This window comes from Ooceraea biroi, chromosome 5, assembly GCF_003672135.1.
Source record: "Ooceraea biroi isolate clonal line C1 chromosome 5, Obir_v5.4, whole genome shotgun sequence".
In the NCBI taxonomy this organism is placed as follows: Eukaryota; Metazoa; Arthropoda; class Insecta; order Hymenoptera; family Formicidae; genus Ooceraea; species Ooceraea biroi.
The window spans coordinates 10,832,684-10,853,755 of record NC_039510.1 but is presented as its reverse complement, the minus strand read 5'-3'; the positions used below and the strand labels follow the sequence as shown (position 1 = coordinate 10,853,755).

Sequence of the window (21,072 nt, the reverse complement as noted above, 5' to 3'; positions counted from 1 at the left end):
CTTTTCGGAAGTAATAAAACAAAATATGACGAAAATGTTCTTTTTGATTTTCCATTTTGAAATCGACGGCAAACAAACAATTGTTAACGAAATCGTGTACTTTCTTTTTCTAAAACAAGCTTGAACTGTGAGTTGTTAACCTACATAATGAATTTGCGGTTTAGAATGAAGTTAGTTACATTTCAAGATATGTATGTCCATCTATTGGAAAAAAAACACAATTACTTTTTGGCCAACCCAATATATAAATAGCGTACACAATACGTACGAAATTTATCGCTTATTTCGTTATCAAACAAAAAATGTCGACAAATTGGAAACGTGTGAACAGTGGTGTAAGAATGTAACGCAATTATGATGTAATAAATAAAATCACCTTGCAACAAACTCACCTTGTAATTACGAATAGATTAGATGCGAGAGGAGAATAAATGACGCTTTATAACTTTATTAAGGAAGGCATTCCAGTGATTTATGGAAAGTGACAAACTCATCGCCATAGGGTAAAACGACTTATGGAATGCTTTGCATAATACACACTCGACGTTGTCCGTTTATTATTCTCCAAGTCGGGAGAGACTTTATCCTTAAATTTAGCTTGTAAACTAAAAGAAGTGTACGTACCGCGAACGTTAAGCAGATTAATGCGCACCATCTTTACCGTCGAGAGTCGAGAGAGAATAGCAAAATGAGAGAGAGATGCGCGGGGTAATAAATACCGAGCAACTAAACGTTACCCTCGAAGCGAGGTAGCATAAGGAACTTCCAGCAAAACGAATAAATACAGTAGCAGCTATGCGAATCCTATCCCACCAGGATCCATCAGGTCGCGATGACGGAGGGTGTAAAAAAACGAGAAATACATATGAATAATTCCCTTACTGCAGCTGCTCAGTGATTTCATGAAAAGTTGTTTAATTCCGGCCGGACTCTCCACGCGCGCACGGATTGTTTGATGAAAATAGTTTTTTACGTTTATCTGCGGTATGTCACGTATTTTGCTGAACTACTGAAACACGAACGTGAACTCGATGTGACGCGTGTCGTAAGTAGCACAAATGAAATTGTCATAAAAATCCAATTACATAAATTCGCGGGATAATATGCGGGCAGAGATGTTTTTCGCGAGAGACGTGAATAACGTGATACTCATTGTCGCGGGATTATGCGGATTAACATAAAGCGATCTTGAAAGCGGAGTAAAGGACTGGCAACGCCCTTCTCAATGGCTGCACCAAGTAAATTCCAGTTTGCGCGTGCATTATCTCGACTGCTTAGCGATAAATATTTCACGCCAGTGTTTCGCTCCGCACCCCGCACGGTACATTGGAAAGCCATTATGCTCGGCCTCGCGTTTTCTCTTTCTCTTGCACGTGTCCGTACTATGCTGCGATTTACGCATCGCCGGATTCTATCGATGCACACTGGCTGCGCCTAATTCGTGGTGAATAGCATTGCCGCCAAATTTACTGCCTCCTGAGTAATTATTAGTCAAGTAGATGATTGGATTGTAACAAGAATAAAATCAAAAGCGAAACAAAAGTAATTTCGTCCAGATCTCGAATGAATTTTCCGCGTATCCGTATTTCTCATCCCAAAGTGAAATTATCAAGATTTCTCGATTTCTGAGTAAAAACCACTTAAAAAAAAACAGATGTTTCGTCTGAATGCGTTTTGAGCGCGAGCGGAAATGGATGTATCAATCTCCAAATTGCTAAATTTCTCGGATAATCTTGGCACGGATCTCCGCTTTATCGATGGACTATGCACGTGGATACATATGCTATGCCGAAAAACCGAGATGCGCTGGCTGGAATTCCAACCATGCTGCCGCAAATAGAGTGTACCTAGGTTGCTCACTGGGCCATCATGATATGGTCTGGATAAGTGATTACACTTTTGGCACAGTTACCGCAAGAGAAAGCATGAGTATGAACTGATGCTTCACATCCTTCGCATCTTTCCGGATGACAGAAATCGCAATTCAACTGGACCGTAGAATTGCAATTACAGTCTGTTTGAAAAAAGCATAGACGCCGTTTTTTCAAACTATTCATTCGATTGCCGTGAAAATAAAGAACGTTTATCATAGTATATAGTAATGTCTCTTCGAACATATCCACAGTCGGCCGCACCTATTATTTCCGAATAAATTCACATAAAATATTAGCGTTAGGAAAGGAACGATAAATCTCGGTCGTTGTTCTCTTCCTCATCATCACGGAATTCACCGTTGAGGAAGATGGAGCGTGTGCGGAAAATCAACACCGTCCGCGCGCGGATCACGCAAAAATCCGACCGCTTCCACGTTCGTTGCTCGTTGAAAACGTTCCTTATCATTATTATCGCTTAATTACACGTGCGACTGCCGTTGCGCGAGTTCGGCCAGGGCTTAGGGCTGAAATTTATGCAAGTGATCCGCGGCGATACTCTTCGCTCGAGTTCTCTCGCAGCGCGCGTCGCCCACGGAGATGCAATTTTGAAGGCAATTTAACTTGAGCCGCAGGAGCAAGCGTAAGCTATGGGCAAATGTTTACTGTGAAAATCGTTATAGTCGTTCCGGAGAGCTTCCGGATCGTGCCCTCGCGAGTGTTCAGGGACGAGAATGTCTCATACGCATGGCCGCCTAATCCTCCTATTCGCCGGCTCTTGTCCTGCTTTTCACTTTGTCGGAGTCTTTTTATTCGGGAGAAAGGTTTCCCCCGCGTATATACACGCCTGTTTGCTATGATATCGCCGATATCCTACGGAATAAGCAGCTTTTATTATACGAGTTTCGTTCTCTCGTTATGTATTTGTGTATAGCGCCATGAATAGCGAATTTTAGTCCGAATTTTTCAACGTCCTCGTGCGATCTACGCTCGCCAATTAGGAGAAACCTATTTGATACGTGCATATGACGTATACATTACCGTGTTGTGCAATTTTGGGGATTTATCATTTTTAAACTAGGATCATACATCATGCAACTGTAGTTTCTTATTCTGGTACCTAACGTTATGTATTTATGTAGCGCACAAACTCCGCGCAGACCCATTACCTTCAATAATAAAGGAATACAGAGATCTCCTCTTCTTTTGTTCTGAAAAGTTTTCGCTTTGAGACACTGCATTACAACTAGAAGCTCAAATCCAATATGTCAAAGCAATTTCTATATTGCTTTATTCAGAATATGCATCCTATGCAAATATTACATATGCAATACGCTTTATTCATATTTGACGCTACAAAAATATATCAATAAACTTTATCTTCACAAAATACTATACACGAAATAAAAGTTTAAGTTATTCATTGAAATATATCGATATTGGTTTATTCCAAATATTATCGACATTGCTAAAATTAATAACTTCCGCTGATTGAATTTGATTGATTAAAATAAAGTCCAATTATTTCTTCTTTTTTATTGATTCCACATGTGTGTGTGTATATATATAAACTTATATATATATATATATATATATATATATATATAAGTTATTCCATTGTAATGCATAATATTTGTTCGGCTATCCTGCCTCGTAGGCGAAATATTTTACCTTTTGTCGGAACACGTATTGGGCTTCCTTAAATAATGGAGAAATTCCTGAGTTTCTCGAGTAATAACAGCCAAGCATTCCGACTCTGTAATATCTCCCTTTCTCTCAGCACCTCTCACACTCCCTCACATTTTACTCGCCTTTGCTGTAGCTGGCACCTTCGCGTCCTTTGTCGATGCTTTCGGTGCTCTCGCGAGTACGCGTGCACCTGCCTTCTTCGCTTCCCGTCACGGCAAAGGCTTTTGAGGCAGGTTTACGGGAACCAGTCTTGACAAAGCATACAGAATATCGTTTTCTCGGCTTAAACACTCGGGTGCATTAAATAATCAATAACGTCGCGTTTTCGGAAGTTTTCCTTCGGCGCGTTTTCTTCCGCCTTCCGTTCCGGCGCTTGACTCGGCGGTTGCTCAGTGAATAAAATGCTCTTACGATGAAAATAAAGCCATGCGCTTATGCTTAAAATAAAATGCAACGCGTCTCTTGTACGCGTCCCACAGCTCACGACGTAAACGAGATTTACGGCACTCGAGCCACCTCCCTGTTCGCGCCAAATATTGAACCGTCTAAAACAATAAAAACCAAATTTATGACGTACGATAAATTAAGCATTTCTCCGTGTGCACGTCACCTCACTATGAGAACTCGTGCTCTCTGAAAATATATCACGGGTACCCGCGACTTATCCCCACATCAGACGAAGGAAAACGTGAGGACATAAAATTCACAGCATTTTCAATCTTCCAAGAGAATGCTTTATGCAATATTCGCGGGTTTATAGAATGAATATATACTTTGATCTGCGGAGTGGTCAAGCATCCTTTAACCGCTCCGTTCGCTTTATGCCCATCACAATTTGGGCGATCTTCGCGCATGATGTAATTTTCATACGAGGTGGTATCCATTTATTTTTATCCACGACTGACTACTAAGGTCCGTTCGATTGCATCCTCTTGAGGAATTATATATGTGCATGCTGCTGTGTATATATCTGCGCCACGGTACAGGTGGCGGATTACACGTATTGGCACTCCGTCTAGACCGCGATAGGTCGATCTTCGATCCGGAAACTTGACTTCCTCCCCCGCAGGTTTCCTCTATTTGGGTCTTCGCTTCCTCTCGGAAAACGTACGATCAGTATCGCGCATAGAAATATTCCGAGAAGGGAGTTGCCACGAGACGTGATATACGCGCGCAGTAGCTCGAGTCGGCAAATAATCAGACGTCGCGAGACCGCCGCGCCGAGGAACTGAAGGGCGTTTATGGATTAATGGGGTGAGCCTGAATAATTACTCCGGTATAACGAATAATTGAATCGTTGTATTTATAGAACTCTTTATATTATAATTACGATAAAAAAGAGAAAAACGGTACGCGATTCCCTGTTTTCCAGGGACAGGCTGAATTATTTATAATGCATGTTGCGATCGAGAATGAGTACTGAAATAAATAAACGAGAATGCAGAATGATATAATAATTCCAAACGATTATGAATGATGATAAAGTGTACTATCGTGTAGCTTCTCATTATTCACAAATCATGATTAACGACATTCATTTCAGACTTTTGCTATTATCTATTTTTTCGAAACAGTTTTTATCATTTTCAATTACTTAAATACTGTCAGTTTTGTGAACAATCGTTCGAATCGAATGTTCGATAACTACTGATCAAGTCAAGTCAAGTTATTCTCTTTAAATATCAAAAATCCTTTGTTCAAAAATCAAAATCTCTTTCCACTCATGTTGCGTTCTACTTCAGAGCACGGTCTCTTTTGCACTTTCAACTACGCGCGAACTCTCGGAACCGCGTTAGTTGCTCTTTTATGGTGCACTTTATGGTCTTTGGGAGGAAATTCAGTTTTAGAAGAATTCTCATGCGCGCCGTGACTGCGAAGCGCCATCCTTCTTTTCCCTTCTGCTCGTTGCTCATCGATAAGACCGAGATGGTTCGCGCCGATATAAGATGTCGCGGAGAAGCTGGCTTCATTATGGCCTTACTTCGTGCTCGGCAGTTTCTCTAGGAAATTTGAAAATTGCCTATCGGCCGGAAGTGAAATGAAAAATGAGAAAGTGTAAAAACGTGATGGAAAAATAATGAACAAACCCAGGAGAGATGGATGTTGTTGTAATCATCTGCAGACATTATTTGTCCTTTTATTAATCCAGCTGCATATCCCGCAATTTCCACGGGGTAAACTACACGGATGTGTATATAAATTGTGTATCCAGCAATTCCTATAATCTGTATTTTCACCGCTTATTACTGTGAATCCCAGATTTTCTCCGTGTACCGCTACTGTTTATCTGTTTGTTTAATAAAAGAATAATTACTGATGCATTTCTTTAATCTCAGAATGATGGATAGATACGCATTTTGAAAATGGAGCAATTCAATTTAGCAACGTTAGAACCGAAATCTTATGGAGCGAAGAATCTACTATTAATTGCGGCAACGAAGATGTTTACATTTTGCAAGAATCAATCAAAGAACAGGAATTACAACTCTTTCAGTTATCGTTGTTTTTAACAAAACAAAACAAAAATGTAAGTCGTTGCGAAGCAATAATGCAGAAAAGAAGGCAGTATACTAATAAATAAAACAGTGTACTAATAAATAAAATATACTTTTTTGTGTTATTAAATGTAGCGCGAAATTATTTAACTCTCTATCAAACTGCAATAGCCATAAGAGGATTTAATTAAAATTGAGCTGACAATCCAAAACTTATTACTAAAGCTAACGAGGACGCCTGTACGTTGTATCCACAAGATCGATCAGGAGACGGGAATTACTTTCTCTTTAATCATCGTTCTATCGGCTATGAAAATAAAAACGCTGCGGTCGCGCGGCGACTGCCTCTCTGGGCAAATTTCCGCCTCGTACACACTCTCCGGCTGCTTTCTTTCTCCCAAACCGCGAAAAGCGAATCGGTTCACTGGTGTTCGAGGAGATTACGGCAAGGGATGTACGCGCGCGCTCACACCGACCAGAGTGAGACGTACTTATAAAGAGCGATCGTAAAGTGCTGAACGTCGCTTAAAGGGTCGTCTTCGGGCCACTATTACTCCGAGAAGAGCACTTTGCGCTATTACCAATACACGAAACATGACGATGCCGCCGGGAAATGATAGAGTCGGAGAGTGGAGGCACACTGGCTAACCGTGACTCTCTCATAGCCGATCCCACCTTCGGAGTTCGCCCGACGAAAAACGTTCTTACTCGTTGTTTTACCCGCGAGATCTTGCCCGTGCCACTTGAGCGTACAAAGCCCCATGCCATTAGGAGTACCATATAATATTGCTTTATCGGTTAGCCAATTCGCTCCTGAAAGCATTTTTAATGCAAGTTTCTTTCATAGAGAGTAAATTTGTCTCTCCCTTTCTATTTTCTTTATTAGTTTGCGTTCGGCTTTCAGGATGTGAAATACGGTCAATATTGCTCGTGATCAATACTGCAATTTGCAAAATATTGCAATGTATCATTTCTTGATTATGTGCAATTTTCTTTGTTACTTACAATCTCACGAAGAGCTAGCGTTTTTAATTATTTATCCACACTTTATATTACAATGCTTCTTGGTATTTGAATGTTGCTTTGTAATGCGATGCTTTAAAATATAAATATTACATCAAGTATATAAGAATAATATGGAGAAATATAAACAATATTTATATCCTCATGATGCACAAACTAAAATCAAACATGTAATTATGTCACAATGTCCTTGAAAATGAATAAAAGCTGATCTACTGACCCAACAAAAATTTTATTACAAAACATCGCGAAACTGATATGTCATAAATTATCGCATGAAGATATCTTAGAATTCGAAAGTTCGAAGATATTGATATCTTTCAAAACTTTCGAAAGTGTGAAATATGAGGGTCGCGTCTTAGCGTGTCAACGAATTTCTGAATGAATAGACTCGATCTAAAAAAAAGGGAGAAGACTAAAAACGTATCAATCTTACTTAGCTAACAATGCCGCGCATTTCGTCTCGCGAGACACGCCCGCAGGTAGATTATTCAAAAATTACCACCCGTCACCGAGAACGCGCGTCGGTCGGATGTTACGCGAATAGTTTTCGTGCTTCGCCCTTATCCGGGGGCGCGGATGGCAGGCGATCAATCCTGATACCGCGAACTCGAAGAGTTCTATCACGCCGGCGAAATTGATTTAAAGACCACGCGGTAATCCCCTTCGTCGGGAGAGCCGTCGCAGTCGCCGCGAAACTCCCGTTCTATTAATGCGAAACGCGGTGAAGTTGCTGGTACATAATGTTGTCGCGCGCGTACACATTTCCCCGGTGCATACAAATTGCTTTGTCTCGGCGGCTATTTTTCTCACCCCGGCCAGGACGATCAGGGCAAATACGTTCAGCGAAATTTCCCTTTACGACCATCCTTTACACCATCTAATCCCCCTCGTAAAAGCCGGCGCTCGTGGTGAGGCAGCCTCGTTGCCCGCTATAGAACGCAGCAAGGAGGAGTTCGAGAAAAGCTTCAAGACGTTGCGAATAAAAGGAACGATCTCACTGAGGCGAAATTGAGGCGAGATTTCAGCGTGGATTTCGGCCGGAAAACAAATCGGGCCACGTCGCGTTATCGAACTCCCAACGGCCGCGTAAATTCGCTGAATCGTTCATCGCGGTGACACAATCGCTCTCGAATCAATATATTACGTAATCGCAGTCGTCTGGTGTTTAACGTGCGCGAAACGGTTACGAGTATTAGCGAATATTTGCGAATATTGCGGAATTATACAGCTGCGATTTTTATCTGTAGCGCGAATGAGCTCGTCCGTTTAATCGGATATGTGCGAATGTCATTCGCCTAAAATTGATTTCTCTTTTTTGGTTTTTTGCTTTTCAGAGCTTACCGCAAACACCAGCCGGAGGTGCTGGTGGAAAAGCAGGCGCGAGCGGTACCACTTCGGCTGCTGGAATGGTCAATGGCGCCGGTGCCGATCACGAGAACATCCGGGACGGCGCCGGCATAGACACGGAGCTCGTAAGTATGCACTGGAGCAAGAAACATCGATTACATCTGTGTATATATCTGAACGAACGATTGTACGAGCAATTCCTAATAGTCTGCTCGACGAAGGTTCTTAATCGTTCGTGACTGCGGTAATGAATTTCGCCAGGCAAAACAGCCTCGTCCGGCGACGGAGTGCAAATGGAACAGACTGTCGGCTTCCTTCGTCGATAACTTTCAGAAAAGTTCCTCGTAAATGTGCCACAGCGACAGAAGTTTCGTCATGGCGAAAGAACCGACCGGCGAAGCGGCTATTCGTCGTGCCGGGTACTATTGTTTACTTCGTTCTAGTTTAATTCTTAAGATCCCTTTATTGCTGCGTATCGCGGGACATGTAGGATGAATAAAGAGAAAAGGAAGAAAGAAGTCACTAAAGAAGGGTATGTCACGGGAAATCACCGTGATTACGCGCGACCTAAATTGTCCGACGTGAGGGGTACTACATTTTCATAATTTTATTTCGAGTTCAGACACGCCGCGTGTAGTTCGTGCATGAATCTTGAATTTTCTCGGTTTGCGTACACGTAGAAGTTAAGTAATAGTAATTCTGCGGGAAGTTATCGCCGGCAAAATGAAAGCCGCGTTAACGGTCGATGCAATTAAACGGTTGAGCAAGTTCCTGGTTTCCTCCTCTAGCTTTCTTCGTTACGCGGAAGAAGATGACCCGTGCGAGAGGATTAACGCAAACACTGCGTTGGCGCATAATAAAATACGGCTAAAAGGGAGGAAAGGGAAACTGAGCAAGATCCGGAGCGTGCAATACGGGATCTAACCGGACAGTGGGAGCTAGCTCGAATTCCGGAATTAAGCGATTACTTCCGAAGTTAACCATTGTTCCCGGCAGTCCATCAATCCGCCTCTCCGACGATCCTCCCTACCGTTTTTTCACACGTCGATCCATTCGTACGGAATTAAAACCGTTATCTGCGTCCCTCCACCCGCTTCGCCGAGCCCCGAAGAGTGGAGCGACGGGTGGCAAAGGGTGGATGAGGGTTGAATCCATGAGCGAGCATTGGACAAAGAGCCGCGAATGGGGATGGAATCGACTGGTCATCCGCGGATGTGATCTAACGATGTATATGGGATTCCATCAATACATCGTCAGACATCACCATTATTATTATATTCCTCCCCAAAACAATACTTTCATCATTATATTCTACATCTTTGATTTTTTTCACATTCATTACTTGCACGACATCAATGCAAGTAATAAATGTGAAAGAAACATTAAATTCTAAAGAAAATACACATATTACATTTTATGTAAATTTTTAAAAGATTGAAAATTGATTCTTACATAGAATATTATTATTATTTTATTATATTATTATTATTAGTATAGAATTATATTTTTATCCTGTTAGCCTTTTTGTCCTGTAAATTTCTTTTTCCGAGTGTCTTCGACGTTTGTTTAAATTTTCAAAATTTTTCTTACTCTCAATTACGTTTGTTAATTAACTGAAACAGCTGAAACGAGACTTAATGTTGAGTAAACTGACATTTCAAGCGAACGTGATTCCTTGCACGTAACGTGCGCGCGCAAGTAACGAAGCTATCTTTGCAAGCTCCAAATGGATCGCTACGTCGATATTATTCATTTGGCCTCATGGGTAGTTTTAATCGAGCTTTCGCAAAAGCTCACACCCATCGTGATTGTTCATCGCTCCGAAATGTCGGCGTTACGACGGGCGTGAACAATTTTTTTTTGACATCGCTTTTCCCATTCTCTCCGTGCTCTTCCTCTTTTCCATCCTGGTCCCGGATTTTTCGCAATTTTTTCGATGTCTATCGATTTACATGCGCCAGCGAAATCGACGATGCTTACGTCGTTTGCCGCGCTCGTCTAGCAGTTTATAATCGAAACGCGGTGGGACGTGAGTTTCGATGCCACCGAAACTCGTGGCAGGCCAGATGAAGTCAGGTACGTTTTATCGCGCTATGTGGCTCGTTGTCCCGTTTCCCGGATGTTCCGATATATCGGAACGTCTCACCCCTCATGGCTATCCTTACGTATATTTACGTATTCATCTCTGCACGCTTATATGACAGAAGTGAAATTGGAAACGCGGGATATAGGGATCTGGAATATTTATATCTCGCATATTCAAATGTCGATGTGTGTAACTTATAGCTTTCAGAAATCGCAATGCATTTTTCTTTGTGTCCCGCTACAAGAATACAAATAAACGCGATGTGTATCACATATACTTGAAATGGAAATCTATCTAAAAAGAAAAGAGTTCAAAAGTTCTGGGAAGAGAGAGTTAAAGGTGATGGTTGATTACAACACGCAGATATATGTGTGTGTTCTTTAATTACAAATTTAAATAGAATAGCTTTTAATGTACCCTATAGAATAATTGCCTGATTAAATTGCTTTTGTTCTTTTTTTATTTGTATAGTTATACAATGAAATTTTTCATTTTAATAATAATCGTATTAGCAGTGTGAAACATTTCCTGTCCTTTTTTAATAATATAAAGAATTTAAATACATGCATATTTTTTAATAATAAATTTTGTAATCTTCTATTATTTAATATCTCTCTCTTTCTGTATTATATTTTAGAGCATATAATATATAGAATAATATCTCTGCATATGCCGCGGAGAACATTTTACTGCAAATTAAATATTAAATCAAAATTGGAGTTATTTGAAGAGCCTTTACAAGAGTACAAATTTGAGCATCTGCGTGAAAGCTACGAAACAGCAATGTCTACATGTATGCGCATATATGCTCCTTATATGTCGTCCTCAAATCGAAAACGTTTCCTGTTTGCACGTTTCCTACTCGGAAAAATCATTTGCAGTCGCTTCGTGTTGCTTCCTCGCCGCGCGAATAGTCACCACAATCGCGAGAGTGGAAAATTAGACGTCGACATTCGCAAATAGCACGGTATTCCGTTGTTTTGTTTGAAATCGCTGGATCGTGCGTCTCTGAGGAGAAGAACTAATTCCGTAATTGCGATCCGAATTTTTTCGCGTGGAAAGAAAAAAGGCGGGAAACACCACTATTCTTCACCTTTCGCGCTTGCGTTCCATAAAGCACGCTCTGATTCACTTTACTGTCCGCCTGCGAGCTGTTTCCGCGTCGTCCTTCCAGAATATGTTAAACGTATCGAGTGATTGTTAATTGTAAAATTAAATAACGCTCGCAACAAGCACAATATGATAAATTACTTCAAACTTGAATAACAAAACGTAGACCGTTATTGTAAACTTCGACATTCTAAATTATGTTTTCCATAGTAATAATTACTATAACTTTTCATAATTGACTTACTGGTTCGTTAAAAGAGAGAGAGAGAGAGAGAGTTTTGTGTTATAATTTATATATAAACTTATGTAAAGTACATAAAGATATAAAATATTACGTAATAGCGATGAAGCGTAAAGTTTCTTATTATATATTCTTATATACATATATTCTAACAAGTTATTATTGATTGAATAATTCATGCGAAATTGTTTAGCAAAATTCAAACGCAAAACTTTGTATTGATTCTTAATACAAAAGTTTGTATTACCATCAAATCCGTGCGAATTATTTTAGCAAAATTCAAATACAAAACTTTGCATGAATTCTTACTATAAAGTTTTGCATTTAAATTTTGCTACAAAAATCCATACGGACTTTCCGGTTGACTCAATATTTTGTAAGCATGAAATGTTCTCCTTAATAGTTATTGCTATACAAGAAAGAATTATTCTTCCGAGGATTAGTCGTTCTCTAAATCGAAACTCTTTTGCGCTTTTTCTAGATCGATTGACGATTTTTCCAGATCTACTGCGAATGCGTTTAAGCGCGACGCAGACGAATCGCAAGCGTCAGGATCTATCCTGCGTGTCTTGTAGCAATTCTCTGTGGTAAAGAACCAATTCCGTTGCCATTATGCGGCCAATTTATTCCCTGTCTTATCCCAAGTTAGACCAATTTCGAGATCTTTCGCAAAAACCGAGCATTAATACAAAGCTGTCGCTAAACGAAACGATTATTCGTAAACATCCGATGCGGCTTTTCAAGTCTTGCTTATTCTCTTCTTCTGTCTGTCCTGTGCCTTCGTAACGGTTCATCTTCCCTCGGAAAAAAGATAAAGAAAAAGAGGAAAAAAATCGTTGTTGTTTGTTGTTTGCTGCTCCGCGCAAGCAAAGCAACGAGAAATCTTATGAAGATGCATACGGTACATCCGCTAACGCCGACGCTCGCATATTTGCTTAATTAAAAGGTAGATTAGCGAAACGTCTGGCTGAAGTTGCGAGTAACAATACGCGCGGTGTATCGCGATTATGCAAATTTCTTTAATTTCTCCCGGGCCATCTGCGACGAGCGTTAATGTCGCGTAATAAAGGAACCGAGTTGTGGGGAGGAATACTTCTTACGCTGTTCGCATCGAGACATTCTTTTTTCGTCTTGAGATTCTGTAACTTAATGGACACTAGGTACTATATAAAAACGTAATCAAGAATCGGAAATGAGGTATACAGGACGAAGCAGAAGGACGAGCTTAATATTCAAATCGTGTCGTCGTAATTACGTGCGATCGACTTTTTATTCTTGCTTGTTAGATGCTGCTTTTCTTTTTCTTCTTCTTTCTTTCTTTCCGCTCTTACACACTTCCTTCCCGTGAAGAATTCTTATAAAATACCTTTGTTTTTCATGAAAACAGAATGAAAAATTGAAGAAGATAGAAATATTTTATTTTATAGGTATGCAGGAGCTTTATTTTCAGATACATTTCTCAACACGATCGCGAATTACTAGCAAATCGATTGGTCCATTAATATTAAGCGCACAAAAACATTTCGCACTTCAGGGAATTTGCCTGATTTATAAAGAGCTAAAAGCATTCGACATATTTCACGTCTTCGTGCGACAAAAAGCACTAGAAAAAAGCAGTTACACGTAGGTGGGTGCTCGCCATGTGTAACGGTGTGAGAGAGTGCACCGAGCGTTTTATTAAGCCGGATACATAAAAACCGCAGCCGACCAATGCGGAGGAGTGGAGACGGGTGGAAGCGCGTTTGTCGAAAGGGGAAAAGAGAATGTGGCGGGGTTGAAAAGGATAGAAGAGAAAAGGAAGGCCTGACGCGGTATAACAAAGGAGCGCTCAGTAGCGCGCGGGGGCTTTGAATTCTCGCAACCCTTTCCTCTTCCACCTCCGTTATTTCCTATCTGGCCAGCATTATGCATTTTTCTTCGGCTATATCACGAAAAACGTTGGTGAAACGTTTCATACTTGCATTCAGAAGTGGCCGCGAATCCGCTTTATTAAACCCTTCAAGTGCACGGGTGCGCGCATGCGAATTACTGGCATTATAACGCAGTAGCGTTTGATAAGAGTGATAAGCACGTGGGTGAAGAAGATCGGACGTTTCTAATTAAGGCAGAAATAAATGGCGAGAAGCGGAGCGCCAGACATTTAGATGGGAGACAATTAAAACAAGGAGACGGCGCATAAAGCGACGCAAACTTACGGCGCGGCGTGTAAATCCACGAAAAATTCTTTCACGTAGAAATTGTGCAAAATCATATTGTATAATACATTTTCGTACAACTGATGTTACCCAATGAAAGAATCTTGCATCGGCTGAGTATTTCTATCGACGAAAAACCCTCAGCGATGTGTCGGCGCGACAGTTTGCGAAGCTTGATAGTGGGAAGGATTATTTCGTACTTTAGAGTGAAAATTCGTTATTATGATAAGACGTTGTCTTACACGATACGTAATTCCCGGAGAACAAGATCGCGTTTCCTCTTTCAATCAACGGCACTCCCAGATATCTTGGATTCTTCGTCTTCGGACTATCGGATTATTCCGTAAGATGGTTTGCGCTCGGTATATGCAGTCACTACAAAGGATAACATTTCAGCGATGTAATACTATGCTAAATACGCTTCGTAATGCTCGCATAATCCCAGGACATCCAGATCCTGGGTACGAAGAATGTTACACTACCAGGGATGCGGGTGAAGGGAAAGAAGGGGCTACGCTTGCGCTGCAAACAACATGCTGGGATCATAAATCAAGGAAGTAAACCATATATAAACTCGTCCTCATTTCAGATCCCGTTCCTTTACCGTCCCTCGATCTCACGAAGAAACCGACGAACTTTGCATTATAATCTTCCGTCCAATCCAATGCAACGCATGTAAATGATCGGCAAGTTCTCTTCTTTTTGATGCAGCAACGATTCCTTCCTTGACAAAATTCATTTCGCACAAGTCGAGAAAACACCCGACTTGGTAGCTTACGCTTAAATACTCTTTCGCTCTTTTATCCATTTTCAAGTAGAATAGACTGTTAAAGCTTCTTTCTATGAATAATTCTCTATAGTTACATTCTAAATTTGGCTAGTGAACTCGCTCTTTGCACTACTTAACAGCGATTACTTTAAAGTTTTAGTGGAATCAATTTTAGCGACAATCTTTATCTTTCTTCATCGTGATGCTATCTACGCCATGTACGATTTATAACAGAAAGTTTAATTAGTTGCCTTTATCTTTGAACAATGCTAATAGAATTTGATTTTATCTACGTAATCTCCTTTGAAGAATACTAGCTATTTTCCAAACTTCTTGTATAAAACATATACTTCAAGTAATTTTTCAAGTTACGAAAATTTGAATTCATATTAAAGGTAGAGAATTGTTATTAAATATTTGTAACATTATAATATTTCGACAAGTACCAGTACTAACATTTTCATTAAATATTGTACGTATTTAACATACGTTCTAAGAGTTACTTTGCTTGCATATTTCCGACACAATATTTTCCGTCAGCTACAGTGTTTCATGCATTTTATCATCTCATTAATAAGTCACGCAATATAAGCGGAGTTATATCGCGAATGTTAAAAGCTTTATTCAAAGTACAAAGGAACCTCTCAGGGTACCGCCGTGCTCTTTTCCTTTTTTGGTCTGATTAATCTCGCGTGCAGAATGTTCCCGCACTTTGTTCGTTAGGCTCTTGCATGTCTGTCCCGTGTGACTTTAACAGCTATGTACTTCTTCCATTTCTTTCTCTCTTTTTTTTTTAAATAAAAGTAAGTTAAACTTTCCGTCAACCTGGGAGAAACTTTATTCCGTTTTTCTTGGATCTTCTCATTTTTCATCAATCGTACGATTAGTTTTTACGAGAACAGCTTTGCCGTTTTAACAGAAGTACTCTAGTTAACTTTTTATCTTGTTCGATTTTCCTCACGTAAGGACCTTTTGTTCACGGCTCCTTGATAAGTTGCCACCTAATTGCGTCGTCTTATACAATGTATGTATACTTTATTATCGGAGGATGTCCTCAGAAACTTTTTTTGACCATGAAAAGTCAGTTATTACACTTTTATCGTCATACTTAATGAAGAAAATGCAAAAAGAATAAAGAAGAAAGAGTTTATTATGAAGTAACTATGAAGCCTCCATCGAGCATCAATCACATCATCTATTTTAATGTAGAAAAAGTAATAAAGATGAATATATACGAATTTAAATAGAAGTGCCTTTTATTTATTGATGCAAAGATGGAATAATAAAATTTTGTCAGAATGATTCTGTACAATAACGAGCTAAAAGACTTGTTTAAGAACTAACTGTTGCACGATGTGAGATACTATATAATTTCCAAAAGAATGGAGAAGAAAGAGGAGACAGAAATAAAGCTGGAGGATTGACTTCGTGACTTGATTAAAGCTGCTTCTCTTTTTCTTCTTCTTCTTCCTCTTATCGTAGGACTGCGTCTTGTACTTCAACATCAGTTCTTCTATTGGTTCATTATTTCTCTTCAGAGATTGATATCTAGCTGTCTCTCTATTTTGCTCTTTCTTTCTTCCTTTTTCACTGTAAAATAATATATAGTTTCCATATCGCGCATTTCCTTGCCTTTTCTTCTTTGTTTCAGGTACTGAGCATATATATCTATTTCGTGTTTCTCTATTATTTCTTCGTCTTGCTTTATCTAGAATGATGTTCTAGGTTTCCAGAATAATATTATAATATTATCATTTTTCTTAATCTTTTACACCATTTCCTGGTCTTGTCATCGCTTTATTTGTCCAGATACAGAGGCTTTCCTATATGTTCCTTGAGTAATTCTCTTTCTTACAGTAGGTAAACCGCTAATTTTATCTTCTATCTTCATTTTTCTTTCTTAAACCTGACTTGGGATTTATGGCGAAGTTGCATGACCGCGGAGTTGCGTTTACTTCCTTTCCGAAAACATACGTAACCCGGATCGGGAACATGGAAAAGAGAAACCGGGAACAACAGCAGGATATTCACTTTGTTACTTGCAGTTAACGGGAAATAGGTGGCACGGATGGAGACGCTTTACGACCCGTGGAAACTTCGTAATAGTACCGTACCGTTACGACCTCCCGTCTTCTGTTTCAATAAACTAATTGAACCTAAAACTTCTCAAAGCGACGTAAAGCCCTAGTTTAACAATATTCATCCTCCATCATAAAATGCTAAAGCTCGAATAAAGCGAGAGCAATGGTATTTATTAGAAAACGATTACGAGCAAAGATTTTCAGTGATATTCGTGTCTCAGAGATGTGAACACTACACAAAAGATCTCATCCATTCGGTATTCCATAAAATTCGGTGGACAACAATGTACCACATCATTAATTTCCAGACTCAGTGGCTCAGTAGAGAACACCAAAGAATGAAGAAGAGAGATTAATAAAAAAGAAAACTTATAAGCGTAAAAACCAGTCTGAAAAAGTGTACTCCACGTGCTCTCTAATAGAAAGATTCCATATGAAATTTTTGTTAAAATGGAGATAAGGAAACGTAAGAGTTTCTACAACGTCAAAAAGACGAAATGAAATTGATTCCACTTGCTGCTTTTCTTCTGGAGGTAATGCAATGCTTTTACGACGGGGTAATGCTAACGAACACTTCAGTGTTCCTCTTGGAAACGTTTTGTACTAAAACAAATTGCGAAAACGAATGCATTATTGAGATAATAAAATTATCTTTAATCAAGTGGAGGGCTTTAGACGGAAATTTAGAATAGTGTTGCATGAACGGGGTGGATGTTCACACTTTCACATTAACTCGTATATCCCAACCGGCTGTTGGTGCAGAAAGTTTTAGCATCGTTCTCGCGAGTTAGGGTGAAAATACTATCTCGTCGATGCTGCATTAACGGAGTTAAGCTTAAGCCATTTGAATCCTCTATGGATTCTATCTATCATGCAAGTTTACCAGTTATCCGACTGCTTTCAAAACCCATCGCAATGAAACTGTACATGTAATGTGCAAAAATAATTACATGTAATTACTGCAATAGTAGCACATGACTGAGCTATACTATCATGTGGATAGTAGTACATGAAAATAGGTACATGTAACTATAATATGTAACGTGCAAAAGAGAAAAGCTTCTTTTTATCGGTTTATGATAATTAATTATGGCTTACGTTCACGAAATATATTAATTAGGTATATTTCCAAATGTTAGTTCAGCGTGCCGATTACTAGTAAAATATTACGTGTAATAAATGATTATATTAAGTGTTATAACATTATTCATATATACCAAATATCGAATGTTAAGCGCAGATTTAGGTAAGTTGTAAATTTTAAAGTGATATCGCCGATTATCGTAATCGGTAATCGGATGCACCGAGAACTCGACGGTCGTTCATGGCGGAAATATTACCTCGTCATTACTGCATTAAGACGCGATAAGTTTAAGTTGGAATCCAATTTGAATTCCGTACTGCTTGTTAGAGCTTACCTCGGTTGTGAGTGCAACTTTGGTGATGCGCAGATTTAGCATTTCGCCAACTTCGAAACGAGCTAACTCAAAAGCGTGTTCCGTGGAGGTATTCGGCAATATCTACCAAGCAGGTTCTACATTCCATGCACGTATCAACTCGTGAAAGTCCCACATACTGGAGACGTTATGTGGACGCGACGGAAAAATTTCAGAGCTTTTAGACTATAGCTCGTCAGCTCGTGATATATCTACGTAAACATCATGTAACTAAGTCCTACACATCACCATTAACTAATGCATATAGCTTTAATAGAAACGTTAAATTATCATGACATATGAGTAGATAGAGAAATTCATGATCATACAGTCGACAAGAGACAATCCAAAATACACGTGTCAGAAGAGAAGATTAAATCCTCTGCAATAATACGAAGTCAACGTTTTATAAATATCAAGATTTTAATTTTTGAAATATTTGTTAAATCCATAAAGAATCAGCGGAATAAATAAAAATCATTTTGATAAACATTGTAATTCAGCAAAGCTATTTTAAATGTCACGTTTCCTCAAATAGTCATTAATAGAGAATGACAGAAACGGTCATGCAAGATATTTTAACGATCTCTTGAGAATTACATTATTCGTCTGATTTGTGTCATTACACGATATCCATTGCGAGGAAGTTCACAGCGTCTGTTATCGCATTACCACACTCAGGTTGAATCGTATACTGTTTCAGGCTTTGGTGTATCGAGACGGCAACCTCGTCTCAGGCTCGCTCGAAGCGTTGGTACAGCATATGGTGCCTACGGAGGAATATTATCCCGATCGGGCGTACCTCTTCGCCTTTTTGCTGAGCGCTAGACTCTTCATCAAGCCGCACGAGCTTTTGGGCGAGGTTTGCGCTCTCTGCGAGCATCAGCAGAATCTGAATGGGGAGGGCGGTAAGGTGAGTACCAGTGTACTTCTGATCTGTGCGAACCGGCATGAAGCCCTTTACCGACACCATGCATCCACGAAGAAGTGTATTATCGTTCCATCAGAGAGTTATGCACTCTCGTATCCTCTTCTCTCAACCTTCCATCTAACCAACCTTTCGTCTACCGCGAAATAAAAATGGCGCAAAAAAACTCCATGGCTCTTTTCCCAGTTCCTATCTAGCATCTTATCAAGCGAGCTAGATCGTTTTCTCTCTTCTAACGAACCCATGATTATTTAGCGTTTCTCTTTTCATTAAAATTCTTATTGGTGTTGAGGGATTCCTGTGCAATGTATAAGCTCGCAATATATTTCCTTGTTTATATAAATGCGATATATTATGAAAGTTTAGAAGCTAGTCGCTACGGCCATTTTTTATCGTATAAAGTATAAATCAGCGCATTCCTGCGTTGTATAAATATTCTGGCTTAGTTCGATCTGCTTCTTCTATACCAAGATTTGGATTAATAATGTAGTTACGATGTGAGACCAATATTCTGCCTCGCGTCCCCACCATTTCACCCGCCCCATGCCGAGGTAAATTTCGCGCGATGACACAGAAATCACCTTCGTCATCGGAAACAGATAAAATGAGAAAAATGGGAAACCCGGCTACATATTTCAGGAACGACTACATCGGTTCGTGCCGCGGTTGGTGCAGCTGCTGGCGGAATGGACGGAAACATTCCCGTACGACTTCCGGGACGAGAGGGTGATGGGTCACGTCAGGTCCATCACGCAGAAAGTCGCTGCGGTCGACGCCGCGGCCAGGCAGGAAGTTTCAGGGTTGCTGCAAAACTTGCTGCTACGACTTACGGCCCTGGAAAGGTACGAGGAGGGCCTGGCCAGACTGGCGACCGAGGCAGCGACGGAGCAGCTTACACAGGTTCGTGAGTTCCGCTACAAGCGCCCATTTGCGGCCGTCAGCTTGCATTTCGCTGTCCCGCCTCGGCTTAGTTAGTGGCTTAACGCGACGTTTTCCGAACTGCAAACACCGCCGATCTCCTTAACGCGTGCGAAGTTTGCGTACGACGATACCCCTGTTTCCGCCCGAAAAAAGGAAAGACAGGAACTGGAATGATATGCTTAGCTGCTTACCTTGTTACGGTACAGTTTCTTCATGCAAATTTTATTTAGACGGTTTGATGGATGAATTGTAGACTGGATGTATTATGATATGTATGATAATTATTATGAGAGTTAAGTTATGAATATGAATGAATGCGAAAGGAAAAGTATCATTAAATCTAGAAATTAACAATTCTAATTTCTGATATAAAGAAAATATAGAGATTACAACAATTCGTTGAACGAAATAATATCACCGACCTGAATAACGCACTCGCGTAAATAAAGCCACATGTTTTTTATTATTAACTACAATAATACGTAGTAATTGATATTTCCTATTCGATTCGAGTGGCAACTGTTTATTTGTATGAATCAAACTCGCGGGCGTATATATCAATATGCATTATAAACGACATCACGAGCTCGTAATTAAATCTCGATGCTAATTACATCTATATCTGCAAAAATATTTGCAAGTGAGATTATTTTTGCAAATTGCGTTAACCGATTTTATAATCGCAATCTAATATCGCGGCTTATTGGGAAAAAGGATTGTAGTGCTTGGTTGATCGCACATTGACCCGAACGTTTCATAGTTCCGAATTTCAATATGGATTTATACTCTCGTAATCCGACTTGCCGTGTTGCGAAGCACGCTTACTCGGTTTACCGTAATCGCATCGACCCTTCGAGGACTTTTAGCATAATGAAGC

At 39.9% G+C, this 21,072-nt stretch overlaps 1 protein-coding gene across 1 annotated transcript in view; it reads left to right on the top strand.

Moving 5' to 3' along the window:
* Window positions 1-21,072, top strand: part of LOC105281158 — a 316,155-nt gene that overhangs the window by 275,698 nt on the left and 19,385 nt on the right. Inside the window, exons 5-7 of the mRNA XM_011342200.2 lie at window positions 8,416-8,553; window positions 19,050-19,259; window positions 19,914-20,174. Coding sequence (XP_011340502.1) covers window positions 8,416-8,553; window positions 19,050-19,259; window positions 19,914-20,174 — 609 coding nt within the window. The remainder of the gene's footprint in view (window positions 1-8,415; window positions 8,554-19,049; window positions 19,260-19,913; window positions 20,175-21,072) is intronic.